The 21,150-nt window shown below is 36.0% G+C and overlaps 1 protein-coding gene across 1 annotated transcript in view; it reads left to right on the forward strand.

Annotated features, from left to right (window-relative positions):
• The window catches only part of ANTXR2 (ANTXR cell adhesion molecule 2), a 151,924-nt gene that overhangs the window by 91,003 nt on the left and 39,771 nt on the right, over positions 1–21,150 (forward strand). The window contains exons 15-16 of the mRNA XM_015074377.3: positions 6,062–6,229; positions 6,547–6,627. Coding sequence (XP_014929863.2) covers positions 6,062–6,229; positions 6,547–6,627 — 249 coding nt within the window. The remainder of the gene's footprint in view (positions 1–6,061; positions 6,230–6,546; positions 6,628–21,150) is intronic.

Genomic DNA, 21,150 nt, shown 5'->3' on the forward strand with positions numbered 1-21,150 from the left:
CTGGTCATTTCAAAACCATTCAAGAAGAACTGACTTCATTTAGTCAAAGCATCGCATTGATAAGATGTTTGAACTCTAAAGGGCAAAACAAAGTTAGGGTTTTTCTCACTATTTTGGAAAAAATTACTGCAGACAGCATCAACTTTGTAGAAGCCAGCCACTTAAAGTTGCAACAATGCTTTTCTTTGAAAAGATCCAATAGTTATGTACTGTTTAGAGATAAAAATGTTAAAATATTCAGTGGTATGGGTATGACCTTATCACAAATGTAAGGAAGCACATTTAGGCTTTTTTTTTTAAACAGCTTTTAGTTACCACTTATGAACAATTATAATTAACTTAATTTATTTTTTTAAAGTTTACGTATTTATTTTGAGAGACAGAGAGAAACAGACAGCGTGCACCCATCAGCAAGTGCAAATGAGCATGAGTGGGGGAAGGGCAGAGAGAGATGGAGAGAGAGAGAGAGAGAGGGAGAGGGAATCCCAAGCAGGCTCTGTATGGTCAGCACAGAGCCTGACATGGAGGCTCAAACTCAGAACCCATGAGATCATGACCTGAGCTGAAATCAAGAGCCTGATGCTTAACCGAATGAACCACGTAGGCACCCCCATCATAGTTAATTTTAAATATCACTTACAGAATGTATTGAACTTTTAAATTTTTTTTTAACTTTTTATTTATTTTTGAGACAGAGAGAGACAGAGCATGAACGGGGGAGGGGCAGAGAGAGAGGGAGACACAGAATCGGAAACAGGCTCCAGGCTCCGAGCCATCAGCCCAGAGCCCGGCGTGGGGCTCGAACTCCCGGACCACGAGATCGTGACCTGAGCTGAAGTCGGACGCTTAACTGACTGAGCCACCCAGGCGCCCCTGTATTGAACTTTTAGACTGGCTCAAATTGACTTTAATATTATATCTTCAAAATGAAATGTGGTCTTCTTGCCACCACAGAAGTAGTTCTCAAAGTGATAGCTTAATTAATAATAAGCCATTATTGCCAGCACTGAGCCCTTAGCAACAGTGTAGACAGGCCAGCATCCCACCTCAAGGAACAGTTGGAGGAATTTTGTCATTGATAGGCTGACTTTATTATGAAACACAGATCCTGGCATTTCTTTCTTATTAGTTACCTTTTAACTTTACGTCTTGATAAGAAGGAGTTTTTATGTGCTCTGCAATTATTGTGTATCTCCTACCACCGTATCTGCCTTGTCGTGTCACTGCCAGCAAAAACCAGTAAGCCAATTAATAAACAACCTCACAACGGTTGCAGTTTTCTCTTTTTATACTTTTCTATAAAATTCAGATTCCCTAGGAGAGTTTCCCCTTTTCAGAATAAATTTCAGTATTCTTCCAAAGAAGTGGTTACTCAAGCCATCTGATAGTGATTCTCACTTTCTTGACCACATTAGATGTTAAAGTAATGCACACTTTCCATAAAAGCATGCCACTTTATTGCTGAAATATCCACTGAGACAGGTACGTCATTGCTAATAAGCCATAAAAAGGAGATGCAGGAAGCTATTAAGTTTGTCTTTTGGAGGAGATAGTGCGTATGTGTTTTCTTGTGAGTGATTGAGAATATCAAACAGTCCACAAGAACGTGGCTATGCTAGCTTTTGTTGCCTGACACAGAACCAGGAACATTTCCTTCTGCTTACTTTTGTTGTGTCATTCAAGGCTTGGAGGGGTGGGGAAAGAATAGACTATGTCATCTAATGTATATGAAAAATAAACTTGGAGATAAAATAGTTACCTCTGGATATCCTAATATTGTCTATCTCAACTTATTTTTAGCTTATTTCACCTCATTCCAAAATGTGCATGTAAAAAAATGTGTGCAAGGGGAAAAAAGTTTTGACAAGACATACTACAAAATGTTAGTAGATTTCTCTGGATGGAGTGATTTTCAGTTTGTGCTATGTATTTCCCTATTTTTCCTAACTCATTTGATAATGAGCATGCACTACTTCAGAGTCAAAATAATACATTTAATTTTATTTTGAAATCCACACATATAAAATACCACATGACTGTGAAATAAGGATATGCTAGTAAGTGAGCCTTAACTGAATAATGTTCTTGCTGAAAAAACGAGGAATTATGCCAGATTTTTGTGAGTCCAATATTCCAGTGTCCCAAAGATTGAGATCTCTTTCTAAAGGGGGGGAAAAAAAAGCATACACATGAGCTCCTGAAGGGGTCCTGAGTTCAAAGGAATAATACTGGTTTATGATCAAGAAAGCCAAAGGCTCATGCACATTCTTGAGTAACTCACATTTCAAGTTCTAAGAGTTATTAACTCTTAATATGTGAAACGATATTGCCTGTCCTTTTCAGTTTAAGAAAACTTATGAAAAGGACCCACTTTTAATGATTGGGGTGCATTTTAGCTTTGGACAATTTTGGCTACATTGTATAGGGTATTCCATACATAGGGTATGTAGGTATATAGGGTATTCCATACATAGGGTAAATAGGGTATAGGGATGGAAATGGGAATGAGAAAAAATGAGAAAGGAAATGTGAACATTACAAAAGGGAAACAATACATAAAAATACACAATAAAAATTGAATCAAGAATTAAGCACCATGAAACTTTCTCAAACCTGATCATATTTAAACTTAGGGAAAATAGAAAAATTAATCTGTTTTAAAACCATGCCTATTTAAGCCTGGAAAGTATTTTCCTTAAAAAAATACCTCTAACTAGGAAAAATAAATGGAATTCTAGAAGTTATGTGCACATCTGAATTACAGAACAAATCTTCATAACTAATGTTATTTTAAGGCAGGATAGGGATTTTACGTAGATTTTTTTTTCTTACTCTTCCTTTAAATTAAATATTTAAACGTTACGGTAATGGCAATTTGCAGAACGCTGGAACTGAGCTGATGTTAATAACAGCTGTTAGCACAACTGATCCACAATACCTAATGACTTCAAATGTGTGTTTCTGCCAATTCAGCATGAAACTGTTTTTGTTTCTTTTCTCAATTCTAAAATTGCTCCTTTATGATACAACCGCCTAGTCATCCAAAAATACCCTGGCAATTATGGAATTTTATTGTTTATTATGAAAGCCAAGTAGAGTTGGAAGGATTTAGCTATCAAGCTTGCACTTATTTTTTTTTCCATAGTAAAAAAGCCAGGTATATTAATTCTGCTAAAGTTCCCTTTAGCAATTTATTTGTCTGTTTTTTTAAATCCTTTTGTGACTATCTTAAAGTGGTTAAACTAAAATATTAAAATTTATACAACTAAATGTATATACATATTTGCTGGCATACCTTGTTTTATTGCACTTTGCTTTATTGTACTTCACAGATACCGTGTTGTTTTTTAGAAACGGAAGGTTTGTGGTAACCCTGCATTGAGCACGTCTGTCAGCATCATTTTCCCAACAGCATTTGCTCATTTTGTGTCTTTGGGTTATGTCTTGGTAAATTCTTGCAATATTTCAAACTTTTTCATTATTATTGTATTTGTTCCGATGATCTATAATCAGTGATTACCACTTGCTAAAAGTTAAGATGACAGAAGCTTTTAGCAATAAAATATTTTTACTTAAGGTACATACATTGATTTTTTAGACATAATGTTATTGCACACTTAATAGACTACAGGACAGTGTAAACATAACATTTATATGCACTGGGAAGCCAAAAAATTCATTTGACTCATTTATTACGCTATTTGCTTTATCGTGGAGGTGTGGAGCCAAATGCGTCATATCTCTGAGGTTATGCCTGTAATTGCTTGGAGAGTTTTAGGAAAAATCTATGAAGTATTTCCTAATTTTAGACTTTGAAATTGAATGGGAATTATTTGTTTTGTTCTTTGTATGATGGTGACGATGAAGGACCAGTTACTTTAGGAACTAACACTAAGGATTCAACTAATGAATTTCCTTTAGACCTCAGCAACTCTACTTCACAGAATATAGTCTTTTAATAGTTGAGTGTCTAGAAATACATTGAGTCAGAACTCCAGTTCAACAACCTTCTTCATGTTCTTTATCTGAGAATGGTGCCAGTGATAATTGGAGAATATGATTACCATTACCTCTAAGATACCAACTGTGCAAGCGAGCCTGGAGAGCTGTGTATGTTAAGTCTATAAGTTCTGAATAGATCTAACCTTTATCTACTTACATTTTTAGTTTGAATTACTTTTCTGAGTTATGACATTCATTTGTTTACTTAATTGTGTATATTTTTTTGTTTTCTTTTTGTTTTTTTTTCCCTTAAAATTGAGACTTCACAACTGCCAGAATAATATCCTGGTTTTAGAGGGTTTTGTTTTGTTTTGTTTTGTTTTGTTTTTGTTTTTGTTTTTATTTTTTTAGCTCAGGTTAGCTATATTTAAAGATTTCATAAGTTTTAGTTTATCTAGGTGAAGACACTGTGACTTGAAAGAGAAGGTCATTTCTCTGGAAAGAAAACCAACTACCTAGCTCTAAAGGTTTAATGGTGTTTAAAACAATTTTAACAACCTCATAAAGAACATTCTAGTACCACTGATCACACTGAAAGATACAGATACATTTTAATGACTCAGCAGGGTCTACTTGAAGTTGAAAGCCTGTTCTAAAATTGTAGTAAAAAAGGTAAAAACATCTAAGTAAGCCTTATCGAAAAGCCATGAATAGTTCTTCCTGTGAACAGTAATCATCTGTATCCCTACCCACTAACTCAGGTCATTAAAATGCTTTAAAAAGTGCCTAATTTTTTTTTCCTTTGTAGAAATCATTTAACTCTGGTGAATCAGCGTGCTCTGGACAAGGCTTCGTATTTCTTTTTAGACCTTCACTTATCTTATCCTTATCGTCTTTGTTAATGTCCTTGCTTTTTGTAGGACTTCTCCACTGCTCCTGGTTGGACAAAATCTTTCTCCAGGAGTCACATCCTATTCCCATACCTATACAGTGGTAAAGTTTAGCTCAGATTTAGCTCTTAATTCTTATTCATTGAAGAATAAAGAAAACAATCATTTGACCCTATAGTTTTTCAATCTCTAGAGCTTTCAGAGAAGGAAATACCCTAAAATGTGTGGAATTCTCTGGTGCCTCTGAATTTTTCTTTTCAAAGCAGTCTTTTCAGATTTGCCTTCCTCTCAATGAAGAATTGACCTGTCAAATAACCATACCCAAATAAGCATCAGAACTAAAGACTAAAAGCTACTTTACAAAGTCAAGTTTTACAAATTAAAGAAAAATTGTATGTAATGATTTTATGTGTACAAATATTTTTTAAGAGACTTTTTTTTTAAATGTTTTTATTTATTTTTGAGAGGAAGAGAGGGAGAGAGACAGTGTGTGAGCTGGGAAGGGGCAGAGAGAGAGGGAGACACAGATTTTGAAGTAGGCTCCAAGCTCTGAGCTGTCAGCACAGAGCCCAACACAGGGCTTGAACCCACGGACTGGGAGATTATGACCTGAGCCATAGTCAGACATATAATTATTTTACTTCTAAAATCTAAATGTTAAAATCATACTTTTTGATTTAGGCAAACTTGACGAGAATTTTGGAAGGAACAACTTACTCCTTTGTATAAAATACAAAGTTTTTTACAAAGTTGTAAAATACATGTAAATTATATTTGTAAAATTCAAACCTATTTGAAAGGTACTTATTTCAGACTGCTTACGTTCAAATCCCTGCCCTGCCACTTGCTAGCTGTGTGACTTTGGACATATCACTTAACCTTTCTGTGCCTCAGCTTCCTCATCTGGAAGGAAAAGAATATAGTACCTATACTGTCTATTCCATTGCATTTTTGTATGGATTAAATGCAAATTGGCACATGGTAGCCATTCAGTAAATGTGAATTGTCATCATCATCTCTTTCCCCCAGTGCCATCAGTACATATGGGTACATATTTAGCTAGAAGAGGAACATACCTAAATTAGTCTCAGAAGAGGAGAAATTGAGAGTTAGTATACTACTCATCTGTTTATTCCAAGATGGTGAGCCAAAAGACCATCTACTAAATAAGAGGTTGTTCTTCTAGGACACTATATGTCTGATACAAGTATTTCCCCATTGTTTTGAAGGTCCGTTGGGGTGATAAAGGATCTACTGAAGAAGGCGCGAGGCTAGAGAAAGCCAAAAATGCTGTGGTGAGGATTCCTGAAGAAGTTGAGGAACCTGTCAGGCCTAGACCACCTCGTCCCAAACCCACGTACCAGCCTCCTCAGACAAAGTGGTACACACCAATTAAGGTAGTTGTTTAAATTTTGTATGATTTAACTGAGAAACCGTAACTAGAGAAAATGTGACTTCTTCAGCTCCCCCAAGCTCCCAACTGTCTGAAGGAGGACCAAGGTACATCAAGTAGCAGACATTCATCATACATTCTAACAACTGAATGCTGCTTTCTCGGCAATAAGAACCTCCATTTTTGTTATTATTTGTTTAATTTAGTAAAGAAAGGAGAGAGAGACTAAGAGTTTACCTTCTTCATTGTAACTGTTCGTTTATTTAGTAAGTAGAGGTTGAATACGTCCACTAAGAATTTACAAATCATGTTTCCCTTTAGGGTCGTCTTGATGCACTCTGGGCTTTGTTACGGCGGCAGTATGACCGGGTTTCCTTGATGCGGCCTCAGGAAGGAGATGAGGTTTGTATGTTGGGATGTGTTAGGAAAGAGCGGAGTGCTTGGATCGGTATAATGAAGGTAGGGAAATAATGATCAAAAAGAATTTAAAGCCCTCATCACACTTGAGGAAGGAATCATCGTCTTACATGTTCCTATTACACGTTCCTATTACATAGGGTGCTTAATAAATTATTTTCTATTGTTGCACTATATTTGCAAGTCAAGGCTCAACACAAGTCCCTTCTCAAGTAGTATGTAAAAATTGTGGCCTATTGTACACATACTTTCATATGCACACTCGTTGCTTCAGCCTTTGACTTGGACGACATCACATTCTGAGGTTTTCCAAGGTGGGAAGAACAGACTGAGGACTAGTAGCAGACATATGTCCTAGCAGACTAGGACAGACTGAGGATCCTTTCTCTGGCATCTACCAGCAGAGAGGCCCAGGGAACATAGGTGAACTTCATTCACATCAACTTCAGAGGACTTTAGGTTCATTCAGGTTTGATAGGCTATTTTTTTTTAAGATGAATGATTAATGACACTAATATTTATTTTACAGTGCCAAATTAAGTTATGTTTAGTGTTATATATTTTAGCTTGGTGCTTAACATACAAAAACATCTAAATCCTTAAAATTTTACTTCTAGGAAAATGGGGGTCATTTAAAAAACCTCTGAGCTCAACTATTTAGGAAATACAGTTTGAGACTTCTCAACAGATCATTTACCCTTTGCTTGGACCATAGGTAGAGTGAAGCAGGTGGTTTATGGAACAACCTCGTTCATTTCCAGACCACTGTAGTTAATAGAAAGTAAACTCTATTTACTCTTTAATATGCCAGCCTTTCACTGTGTGTGTCTTAAAATCATTGTTGTGCATCTTCTTAGTTTTCTGTTCCCCAGATTAGACATTAATTTATTTGTTTAATAATTTTCACCTGTACAAGTGTTGGGTATTGTGATAGCACTAAAGATGTATTAGCTGACAAAAGCAGGCAGTGGTTCTAACATTCTTGCCAATACTGTATATATTCTTTTCACTCTTATGATTAAAATTTAGTTTTGTCTTTCATCATTTCTACTAATTCTGATTTAATTCAGTAGTTTTTGAATTATATATGTGCCTTAGTAATGACATCAGGTACTAGTGAGGGGTAGATACAAACTGTAGCCTTCGCCCTTAAGAAACCTAAAACTTGTCTGGGAAACAAGACAGCTAGGAAAGAAATATTTATTCCAGAAGGTGATCTGAGCCACAGTATAGGTAGTTATCAAGTACTCTTGAGTGTACAGAAGGAAGAGAGATGAACAAGTTCTGGAGGAACTTGGGAATGCTTCTTCAAAAATATAGGTCTTCTATCTTTAAATATGAATAGGATTTCAACAGGTGGAGTTAGGTGGAATGAGCTTTTCCATGGATGAAACATCAGGAACAAAGTCTCTGAGGCAGCCAGGAGCACAGTGATTCGTGGATTACTAGTCTGAGGGTTGGGGATTGAAACCAGAATGATAGGTTGGGAATAGAAGAGAAGAAATCTTTTGAGATTGAGCACAGTAAATATTGTTATTGACAAAGCCAACCATGTGACTCTGTGATATTTGTGCCAAAAATTCTACACCAATCATAAGGCATACATAATCATAGTACATGTTGGGTCAACTTTATAAAAGACTGTACAATAACTGAAATACTTGTACATCTTTTGACCCCAAATGTCCTGTCTTGTTCTCTTGTTACCCATGTCCTCTCCCCACCATACTTACTACTCTTCAGATATGTTCAGTCCATTTCCTTGAGTATGCACACTCTCTTGCTTTCTTTTTTTTTTTTAATTTTTTTAACGTTTATTTATTTTTGAGACAGAGAGAGACAGAACATGAACAGGGGAGGGGCAGAGAGAGAGGGAGACACAGAATCTGAAACAGGCTCCAGGCTCTGAGCTGTCAGCACAGAGCCCGACGCGGGGCTTGAACTCAAGGACCGTGAGATCATGACCTGAGCCGAAGTCGGACGCTTAACCGACTGAGCCACCCAGGCGCCCCATATCTTGCTTTCTTAACTCCAGGTCAAATAATATTATCCAGAAAATAATATTTAATTGTTTATATGAAATCATGATTGCATGGCACCATGGCCATAATCTGTATGGACATTCCAACATCCCACAAATTTGATTTTAAAAAAGGGAGCAACAATATTTCTTAAGTTCCAGTACCTTTTTACCTTTAGAGTATCTTTCATTTTAGAAATAAAAGTGATTCACCTAATAAGAAAATGACCTAGAGGTAGAAATAGAATTAGGATATGGAGCATATTTTGCACTGCTAATTTTGATGTACATTTGGTGTAGGATATTAAAATGGGATGATTTGCTTTGGTAAGGCTTTATTTATTCATGAGAAGCAGACTGGCTCACCATTACCTTCTACTTACTATGGCTAGTTAAGCCCTCAAAAACTAAATGGACTGAACTGTACAATTTTCACCAATTCAGTGTATGTAGACATGGTTTGTCTCCCAGGATTACATGGAGTAGAGAAAATTTTAAATTTAGGAGATTAAGATATTCAAATGGCAGAGGCCTCCACTCCTCTGGCTATTCTTCATGTTGAATACTCCAAGTAGGCCAGAATAGAATCATTGAAGGAGTAAATTAGTCTTGGGAGGTTTTTTTGATAGCTTAAAACCATACTTACTAGTGACTGGATGCTGTAGCATGTGGCTGGGTAAAATCCTATCTTCAACTTTACCCCCCTGAAGCCAATCAGTACCTAATTAAACTCAGACTACTCAAAGTACTCATGAAAGGTTTGATACATGTGTGTGTACAGCACACATGTATACAGTAAAGACAATCATTGTCCTTCCAAACTTATTACTTTGATTTCACAAATCTATTTTTCCATTAATTTTTCCCATTAAATAATAGGGAATTGGTAAATAGTATTGTATCAGCGTAGGTATACTGATTCCCACAAAAACCGTTCGCATATGAAATAATGCACTGGAAAAATGTTATTAGCTAGTCAAGGACAATCTTTTTAAAAGAAACTTTCTTATCAACATACAAATTGGTGAAAAAATTTGCCAATAATTTTGTTATTTTCCTGTGCTCATAAAATCTTGTGCGTGTTTACCTTTGATTATACTTCTTAGAAGTATTTGTACAATGTCATACGAGGCATGTGTGTATATATGGGCAATTTGTACGTTGTAGAAATTAAGAAGACTTTTGGAAGAATTGTCTAGTCGTTGGAAATGGATAGTTTGTTTCATATTGTCAAGGAATAAGCAAGAATGGTTTCTCATTTGTGACTTTTAAAGGAAATAATAGTCTCTTTCTTAAAAAAAAAAAAGCAAAACAAAGTTAGCGCTGCTTGGGAATCAACAAAACAATTGTTTTCAGGTTGTGGCTGATGGTTCCAAAATAACGGAACCAATGCCTAGTCAACAGCACGTTTTCCACCTTGGAAAACAATCTTGTCATTTATTCATAAGTTGTTTACTGCAGATTCTGCCTCTTGAGAGTTTAGTTTAATAAACAAATCAGCGTACGTAGAACTAAACCCGGAGTCAAGCACATTTACTCTGCAAGTCCCGTCACGCTGAATTTCAAGCCAAATGTTCTCCTTTTATGGCTCCGGGGCCGCACCGGGCTCATTTGCAGAAGAATTCACTGCTGAATTGAAGTCCTTGATCAAGTAATTGAAGTTCAGGCATAAAGTATCAAAGCGGCGCGAGAAATCTCTGGCCCGTCCCTCGCTCCCGCTCGCTTTCCGCGCCGCCAGCTCCTGCGGAGGTGGCGGGGTCCGCGCGCGGCGCACAGACCAGGCACGGGCTTTGATTGTGGCTGCAACTCCTCTGAGTCATGAATGTTTCAGCGCGCGGCGCGCGAGGTTAGGGCCGCGCGTCCAGGTGTAAGCTAGCAGGTTGTCGCCGACATCTGTTTGCAGCAGCGGCAGCGGCCTCCCCAGCCCGCAGCGAGCGGCCGGATTGTCAGCGGAGGTAGTTGAGAGCGGCAGAACCATTTTGGTCTCACACTCGCTGCCTGGAGGCCTGAAACACCAAAGGTAGGAGTGGGGGTGGACACAGCTGCGCTCCCAAACTTGCCTTAGGCACAAATAAAGAGATCTAATGCAGTTTGACTCCGTTGCGGTGGGGAGACGAGGACAGAAAGCCACTTCAGAGACAACTTAACGCTGCAACATCTGCCGCCAAGTTTCCAGGGAGTGACGGGGGACAGCAGGTACAGATTGAAGTCTCCACATAAACAACCTCCATTAAGCCATGGACTCTTTTGAAGGGCCTCCATCAAACATGCTGGAGTCCGCAGCAGGAGTTTGTTTGGTTTTCAAAGCGGTGTTTTGTTTTTGCAATAACAAGGTAATTTATAAATGATGCATTACCACGCGTTCTCCTTTTTCATTTGAAAAGTGAGAGTTGGAGAAGCAGAAAGGCAAAGAAAGAAGAAAGCGCGGCACTAGTTTTGGAGTTGTTCCACAAACCAATTAAATCTCCAAGGAGCTTCTTGGCTGTGATGGAGGTTATGTTAACCTTCAGACCGCAATCCCTCATTCACCAGTAAGCAGACATAAATTTATACGCCGCAATAGAAGAACCCTGGTAATAGTTAACACCCATAAAGCGCATCCACTCTTTGCTTTTAAACTTCTGTCATGCGGCTTTTTACTACTTGGGGTGAAATGAAATTAGATTTTTTTTTCAGATGGATGTAAATTTTTAGCAAAACAAAATTGAGAAAATTCTATTCGCTTTAATTTCCTATTTATAAAAGACTTTACTTAATGCCTATAGTTGGATAGTAAAAATACAATTGTAAGTCAAAAGTAAGAAGTGCATGTTCAAGGAAACATTTTTCTTTCTGAGGGGTTTTTCTGCTCTCCTACCTAGATTTAGCCAGAGAAAAATTCAAGAACGTGTATACTTTTCAGTGGCAGTATTGCAAAAGCTCATAGTTGTGCACACACTCATGTGACATAATTAGAATTGGTTTAAACATTAGTGTGACAAAGCTCCAGGGTACAGTAAGATAATATTTTATGGTAATGTAAACTGTTATTATTAATAAAGTTTAGGCTTCCTCACCTGAGGAAATACCTGCAAGGCTACTCTGAGATAAAGAAAAGGTGCTAACTCAGAGGTATCCTTTGGAGTGGGAATAGCCAGGGAACAATGGCCTAGGGAGACCTGCTAGACTGTGGCAAAGTTTTCATCAGTCAGTAGTGAAATAAGCAACAGAAGTGCATAGTGAGTTTCCAATTAAGCTAAATTTATGCTGAGAGGACTTTTATTAATCGTACAGATATAATTTTCAGTTTTTGAGATGATTGATGGTAGCTGCTTTAAAAGACAAAGTCCATTTTGACAGAAGCCAATGTCAGTCCTCCAATTAAAAAAAAAAAAAATCTGCAGGGAAAAAGAATCCCTGAGAACATAGATAGCACAGGCTCATTTAAAAGGCACCAGAGAGGGGCGCCTGGGTGGCTCCGTCGGTTGAGTGTCCGACTTCAGCTCAGGTCATGATCTCGAGGTCTGTGAGTTCTAACCCCGCGTCGGGCTCTGTGCTGACAGCTCAGAGCCTGGAGCCTGTTTCAGATTCTGTGTCTCCCTCTCTCTCTGCCCCCCCCCCCCACCCCGTTCATGCTCTGTCTCTCTCTGTCTCAAAAATAAATAAATATTAAAAAAATTTTTTTAAAGGCACCAGAGAAACCTGATAACCTTAGTGGCAAATGATTAAGGCTGGGCCTCTGATGTTTATATCTCTAGTTCTAGATTTATGTTCACTCCTCTGCCTGTCCTGCATCTGCATTCTCAAGTTCAAAACAAACCGGCCTCACTGTCTTCAATGGCAGCTTCTTCAATGATCCTAACCTCCTGAGGATCGCTGTGAAGTCCATCATGCTTACAAATCCCCCAGTGCTCAGTGCTATTATTAAGTCACTTCATCTTCAGACTGAATAGCATTTTGGTAGCAGAGATTTTGTGTCACACTGCCTTTAAGTTCCTCATCACATTGGCAAAATGTAGACCACTTGTGGGTGTTTATGAACAGATTGAAACCATCACTCACATGATTTGAAATTTCAAATGTTTTCAGTGCTTGGAAGTATGCAGCTAATGACTGCATTTTTACACTTAGTTTTTAGGTTCCATCTTAATATTTTGTATCATATAGCTGGACTTTGCAATCAATTTTAAGTGCTGTAAGAAAACCCTTTATTTTAGCCTGAGTTATTAAGTCCATACTATACACAAAAATGCCTCTGGGGCATTGAGGAGGGCACCTGTTGGGATGAGCACTGGGTGTTTTATGGAAACCAATTTGACAATAAATTTAATATTTAAAAAATGCCCATGGTACTTTCAGATCTTTTCTTTTTTTGAATTCTTAACTCAGAAAAATATTGAGATATTTTAAAACTCAGATGATTACCTTTATTTTTGTAGGGTCTGAAATTTTACATGATCCTTTAAACTAATTGTGATGTGATATCGCTGGGAAAGAAAACCATCAGATTTTTCTACCCTCTTTGTTATCACCAGTGTCTTTCATTCTTATTATCTCTTGTCTTAATATTTTAGGGCATTCTGAAAATACCTAAAATATCCCGTTTAAACTAGTAGAAATAATTTACTTGGTTTATATACATTTGAAAGATAAATTTTTACTAGAATAACACAAGATAGACCTGCCATTATTACTACAATCCCACTGAGTAAGTGTATGTGTGTGTGTGTGTGTGTGTGTGTGTGTGTGTGTGTGTGTTTACTGTAAATATTTTTGTGTGTATATCTAGAGAACATATTTTCTCTGTGTGTATGACATCAGCTAATGCTTGTTTAAGTAGAAAATAACAATTTCATGAAATAGAGTGCTTTTTTGGATACCATTTCTTAGCTTAAATAAAACTATCTCTTAATTATGTGTATAAGCTGACAAAAGTGTTGACTTCAGTTTAGTTCCCTAAAGTGAAATATAGAATATGTGAAATGTAATGATTTAAATTATAGAGGAAGACTTATTTTTTCAAAGAAAATATAAATAAATCTAGATACTTACTTGGTTTTTTAACCCCCCAGACCAGGCATAATTTGTATTTAGTGGCCTCATACATATTTTATGTATCAACTTATAAATAAGTTTAGGTAGGGAGATTTCTTGGTTAAAATTGATCAACAAGTTTTTGATTATCAAGAGGCAAAAATTATTATATTAGCATGAATACCCTCCTTCCAAAGCAATGTGCTGATTTTAGAAATAAACTTTTTTTTTTCATCATCCGTGAGCCTTGGCACACTAAAACAATACTTTAAAAATACCAAGAGTTAATGTCAGTTGTCTAGGGCTAAATACATTATTTTCTTAGGCTTAATATACAGCATTGCTGTAGAACATCTTGAGGACATCAATTCAGTCATCCAGCTGGGAGCAGAAATGTCAGCACAGATATAATTTTTAACTTCTCTTTTTTACCGTTTTGAGTACTTTATGTATGGCCTTTTAATAATGTTAATTGCAGAAGATTAAGTATATTTAAGTAAATCATCTTATAATTCCTAATGATTTACAAAAATGTATATTATCCTGCATATATTAAATATTAAGTTTTCAATTTAGAGCTCAAAGGACACAGTCCAAGGGGTGGGGGGAAGTGCATCATTTTTGTAGACAGTTTATTATTTTACCAAAGCACATTACGATGGTGCCTTCATGTCTACCAGAGCCCCAATTTATAAGTTTAGTTTAAGGAGAGCTTCATAACTCAGTTAAGGAAATTGGCTTGAGTAGGAAGCTTTTATTGTTCCCTTATTCTTAAAAAGGAATTTGTATTAACACATTATACAAATGTGTATACTTTTAAGGAATGTCTTTTCTTGCTAAATACCTTTCATTTTTATTTCTAAATAAAATAGAATACTGGTATTTTTATAATATACCCTTTTAATCTCTAAGTAAGTCCTTTTTAAAATTACTTCACATAATCTTTGTATTTTCCCTTAATTCTGCCCTGAATCAAATCACAATCTCTAACACTTGAAAAACTTAAAACTTACATAATTTTGAAGTATAAAATAAAAATGATTTACTTTTCAAACTTTGCAAGAAGTTGTTTAAGAATACCAGTAGACATTTGTTTACCATTGTATGACTTTGGCTTAAAAATTAATTCTTTTATTTCAAAGGGTTATGAGAAATTTCTTGTTTATTTTTCTTTTTGCTTTTTTTTTTTAATTAATGAGATTGGGATGGTTTTTACAAACTTGTTCCCATTTGAAAGCGATTTTATTCTCTGATATACCTCATATCTTTCTCCTAGAGAGCTCTTTTCATTTAAGACTGTGGAAAAAAGGAATGCATCTAATTTCCTAAACTTTAGATTCCCGTAATGTTTCTTAGCAAGCAGGTTAATGTAGTGAAAATAATATATATTCTATTTATATTTTAGAGTCTTCTCCAGTACTAAGCACATTTTAGTTTTGGGTCAAAATTAGATGGTTTTTTTTTTTCTTAAATCAAGCACTGTTTCCTGCTTACAATAAATTCTTCTATTAGAGCCATTTCCTGACACTAATGATATCTTAACAAAGAGTTTATAATGAATTCAATAAATTTTATTCAAATAGCATTAAGATCTACCCTAATGAGAATTGGCTATACACACACAGGAATATATAGTTTTGCAATTATACACACTGATATCATATTATATATCAAATCATATCTTACTTGCCTAACAAAGTAAATCTGTAAAACATATTTCAATGAAGAATTCAAATAGGACATCTATATATATAGTGTAGAGATAAAAGCTCTAGAGTTAAGAGTGTTTATTCTCTGATTTCTTTCTCTACATCTTTCATTTTTCTCTCTTCTCCTTCCTCCTAACTTTTATTGGTTCCTCAGGTTTAACCTTTGGTCTCCTGGTATTCTCACATCTCACTCTTCTCTAGAGATCACATGGACTTTCACTGCTTTGCTATCATCAAGTACATCATTTTTAGTCGGTTCGTTCCTCTCTCCTAAATTCTACTTGCACGTCTCTGAGAGCTTATATGAATTTCCTCTTGAATGTTCTCTTGTCACCACATCATCTGTGTTCACCTGGATTTCTACTGTATTCTTTATGTATGGCTTTCAAATTATAATTACCGTATAACTTTTCAGTCTGTTCATCTCTGCCCCTCACCTGATGTATCTCAGCTGAGGCCCAGCTGACTTCATGATTCCCACCAATGCAGTGAGCACAGTCAAGACTTTAACTTTCTCATTCTGGATAGGAAGTCCTGTGCCAACAAATCACAATATTTCACTATAATGTGCACAAGATATTGAACAGAACTGTGTGTATTAATGTCTCTTAGTTCTATTATAATTGATGGAAAATAAAGATGAGCTGTTGAGGAATATATGCATTAGACTCTAGTGACTCTTGAGAGACACATCATTTTGACTTTGTACAATTTCAAAGCTTTTATTATCACGACTTATGATTTTAGGTTCATGATTTTTCCCCTGACTATGGGACTACAAAAATCAAGACACAGAGCAGTTAGGAAATTTGATAAATTTGAATTATTTCTTATAAAGATATAGCTGAGGATGCTGATACATAAAAATGTTATTTATATGGTGTTAAGATTTATCATTTTGGATGATGATTAACTTTTATAATTAAATCTATTAAACATTTTCTGAGTAATAAAAGCATGACACAATCTTTTCCTTTTAGGTGGAATTCTGAATAGATGAAGGCTTGTAATTTTTATTAATTCTCTTTATCAAGATACGTTTATTATTTTGTTGCTTGCAGCTGCATTCTGCTTATTTTTTTCTAAAACAGATTTAATCTTTGTTTCATATTTGATCCAAGAAGAGTTTTCAGTGATTGGGATTCTTGTGAAGCCTGTATTTGTCCCAGTGAAATCATACATTAATGTCAATCTCTTCCATAATCATCTTTCTGCAGGGCTGTATGTGGCTTATGCTAGCCTCTGAGTTCAGTTTATAGAAATGCTGGCTCTTCCCAGCAAACAGAGAGAAGGGAGCTGCTGATTGAATTCAGTTCCTACTCTCCAGAAGAGGTGTGATGTCTTTATCTATCCTCTGAATCCAGATTTATGAACTAGTCCTGTGCTCTTAACTAGATTAGTTCCTTTTCCATTAACTGCTTAAAGTAGGGCAGAGCTGTCTGAGCTGTTGGTTGTAAATTTGCTAATGTCTACTTCGTTAATCTCAGATACAAAAGGCAATAGATAACAGGAACAAAGTTTTGGGACCCTGTGTTTTCACAGCCTGAAATGAGCATGGAGTGGTCACAGAAATGAGAAATTAGAGATAGGAAGGACTGCTACATTGAAGAAAAGGGAATGACTTCTGTCATTAATCTTAATTAATTGCCAAGAGTTTTAAATCTGAGTTATTAATACTGAAACTAAGCCCTTAATACACTGTTCATACTTTGGCATCAGATGCTTTTTTATGAGATAAGAGGTTTAGGAGGGGAGGGGAGAGGAGGGGAGAGGAGGGGAGGGGAGGGAAGGGGAGGGGAGGGGAGAGAAGGGGAGAGAGGGGAGGGGAGAGGAGAGGAGAGGAGAGAGACTTACATAAATATTTTCATTTACATCTTTCAAACATTTCCCTGGGTTAATATTCAGGCCTTCACCTTTTGACAGTTACTGTAGGGCAGTTAGGAATTATAGACAAGTAACAATAAATCCAAATAAAATCCCTAGGTATAGCATCAGCAGTAAATCTGAATAATATTACTTTACTGGTTACCAGCATACAAAATACTTCACTGAAGACGACATGTCAGATTATGGGCTGAGATAGAAAGAGGGAGGATCAGGAGCAGAAAGAGGAAAGGAAGAAAGAGGAAAAAGAAATGAAAACTGGGGAGGAAAAATGATTCCTCTTAAGCACATGCGGGCAAAAGGAGGTTCAAGTGTTTATTTATTAAGTAATAAGCTGCAGATTATATGTTTGTAGGGCTTCCTGCTCTGCTGGACTTCAATTTGGAATGAAACTGACCCTCAAAATGACTAAGCCATCTTCTTAAAATCTCTTTGTTTTTCTCCCCCCTGTGGCTGTTCCATTCATGTTTGTCAGGTTAATCTCCCTTCACTATTAAATCTATGCTATTATTCTGTGATACTTTTCCATGTGAAATCACAGCAAACTGTATTCATTGTATTTTGTCTGTGAAAAATGGCTTGCAATTCTTGCAGAAGAACTCCTTAAAAAGCACACAAGGCTCGAAATTTAAGAACATGATTTCGGTCTTATATCTCATGTTCTCCATGCATTTGGACAAAATAAAAAAAAAAACAAAAAGCTCTGTAATGAAAATATGCGACACGCTAAATCCATTTAGTTTCTACATGTATATCTTACTTCTGATAACTGTGAAGTCAGTTTCAGTAGAAAGTTGTCATCAGTGGCTTGAATATTATTGTGTGCAAATTTGAAATCCCAGATTTGGCTGTGAGATATATGTTTATTCTTTGCAGCAATGTTTCCTTTTATGTTAGCTTTAAGTGTAAATAGGGGAAAAATGTGAAAGTGAAATAGCATTTATTTTACGTATTCAGCTATTTATTTTGTACCGAGTAATTATTGGAGAGACAAGCAAAAATCTGCAGGTGTCAAGGGTTTAGATTTTAATTTATAGTCCATGGGGAGCCAGTAAAGGATTGGAGCTGGGTAGTAACATAAATAACATTAGAACTGGGCTCTTGGAAGGTTCTCAAATAAATTTGTGACAGGACTAGAGATAATTTGTGTTTTCCTGTATGGCTTAGCCTTGCTTTCAGTGTTTTTGTCTTTGAATATAATCTTTCATCATGAGTCACAAAAAAAGACTTGTATATAAATTTTGATACAGAAAGTGTGGTGGATTGTCAAGTCATCAAGTGGTTTCTTGGGTAAAGGAACGCTTTTCCAATAGGAATCCTATCTTTTGTTCTTGTTGTTGTTGTTGTTCTTGGGTGGATATCAACTTAGGTTTATTAGCTACAAAAAAAAGAGATTCCTGGCTTCAGACATTTTTCTTGATATTACCAAGGCTCAGGCTTGTAATACCGATAGAGAAAAATGCATGTGTGTGTTCATGTGTACATATGCATATATATTTGCAGTGTTTATGTATCTAATGGGGGTGACAGTGCTTTGTACTTGTTGAGGGTGCTCTTAATTTCAGGAAGGAGAAAATCTTTCATAGGATAGATTCAGAACTCAAATTAGCTAACTGTCATTGACTGCCTATTATGTTTTACGTATGTTCTGTATATTCAGTTCCTCACAGTGCTAACAGTTGGGTATCATATTATTCCCATATTACAGATGAAGAATATGTGACTCAGAGATATTTATTTATTTTTAATTTTTTTTAACGTTTATTTGTTTTTGAGACAGAGAGAGACAGAGCATGAACAGGGGAGGGCCAGAGAGAGAGGGAGACATAGAATCTGAAACAGGCTCCAGGCTCTGAGCTGTCAGCACAGAGCCCGACGCCGGGCTCGAACTCACGGACCGCGAGATCGTGACCTGAGCCGAAGTCAGACGCTTAACCGACTGAGCCACCCAGGCGCCCTGACTCAGAGATATTTAGTGAATTTCCCAAGGTGACATTGCTGAAAAGTAACTGAACTTAGATTCAAACCCAAGTTTTTTTGATTTCTGGTTCAGTGAGCAACTCCATTGTGCCGTGCTGTCATTTTACAGTGCAGCACTTTATTTTTCTCCCTCTTTCACTCAATAACAGACTGAATGAAGACTATTATACATGTAGGAAAGTACTTTTAAATAAATTTCAGTTTTGAGTCTGATTCTCATATGGAAATTATTAATATTGTATTGATGCCAACGTCAGTAAGTCGTTTTGGAATATATACAGAATGCATGCATGTTCTATTTCTGTATATTATATAATGTACATTTAATTTTGCATGCATTTGTAAATAGAAGATAACATTTAGAAGTGGCAATAAATTCCATAGAAAGTTAATAAGCTGCATCTGTAAATAAAAGATAATATTTAGAATTGGCAATAAATTCTACAGACAGTTAATAAGGATCTTTTGCATCATAAAGGACCTTAGAAGTTGTGTAATTCATCACCTTTCTACGCAGAAACTTCCCCTCCATTTCAGTTCTATGCCACAGAAGGTAGAGCATGTTCAGAGGAACAAAAGGGATGAAATATCTGTGTATTCCAGGAACAGTTGTGTTCTAGGCTGGCACAAGAGCGTCAGAATTGGGGAAGTAAGTTATGAGAAGAAAGCAGAATTACCGAAGTTCTAACGCGCTTGGTGATGTATTGGCAAAATCACTACACTGGGGGTCCAGAGACTTGGATCTCTGTACTGTCATTGATTAGCTTGAAGCCCAGCATAAATCTCCTCCTCTCTCTGGTCCTCAGTTTTCTCATTTATGTATAGAGAAATAAATGATCACAAGGATACCTTTGAATTCTTGCAGTCTGGTCTTTTTTTTCTAATTCCAACCAAGCCGGTTTTATGAAGACAGGGCTTTTCCTGTAATGTTCCCTGGGGTATCCCCCGACGTAGTGCATTACCTCTCAGAGAGTAGGCTTTAATAATAATCTTTGGTGAATGAAAGTTTGTGTAAGTAGAAAGTTTGATCTACTGTTTACAAACCTGTTTAAACTAATTTATACTTTTTTAGTAATTAGACATTTTGTCAGCCCATCAATAATTTAATAATACATAGAAACAACCTGAAACTAATATAATACTATTTGTTAACTACACTGGAATTAAAATAAAAAATGATAATACATATAAACATTTTACAAGTTACCATAAGAGTTAAAGAATAGTATATATTCATCACAGTATTTTGGAGTATGTCTGAATAACTGTAACAGTATAATGATTTTAGATCCATAATATATATTTTGCTACTATTATGCTTTAAATAAATTGAAAATAACTGCATATGGAAGAAAGTAGAAAGAATACAGATTTAAGAGAGCAGCATAGTTAAATTTTATGCCAGTTTTCTGTCTTTATAAGACTAGTCTATTACTGCTTTTCTTCTTTCAAAATAAAAGAGAAGATATTTATGTGTGATATTGGATTATCTCCATTGTTGTTTTGATATGTTGCAATTTCCTGCATTGTGTCACAACTGCAAAGTAATTTCAACACAAAGTTTCTTTTATTTAATGCTGTTATAAGTAGTGAAGTACTAATGTGTTTCTGTCATTAAATATATATAGCTAACATGGAACCCTTCTCCCATTGGGTCACTCTGAAATTGATTTTCCAACTTGAGTTATCAGTAGTGGACAAATGTTAAATGAAAATCAATCCTTTTGATTTAAATTAACCAAATACACTCCTTGTATTAAGTGGTCTTTTCCCCTAACTAGATGACAAATAACACTTTTGGTGACCTCTAGCCTTTGAAAGCTTTTAACATAAACCTCTAAGGACAATGGTTTTTATCATAGTTTTATTCTTATAGTAGAATTATTTTACTACTCTTGATCA

This window comes from Acinonyx jubatus, chromosome B1 (genome assembly GCF_027475565.1).
Source record: "Acinonyx jubatus isolate Ajub_Pintada_27869175 chromosome B1, VMU_Ajub_asm_v1.0, whole genome shotgun sequence".
Lineage (NCBI taxonomy): Eukaryota > Metazoa > Chordata > Mammalia > Carnivora > Felidae > Acinonyx > Acinonyx jubatus.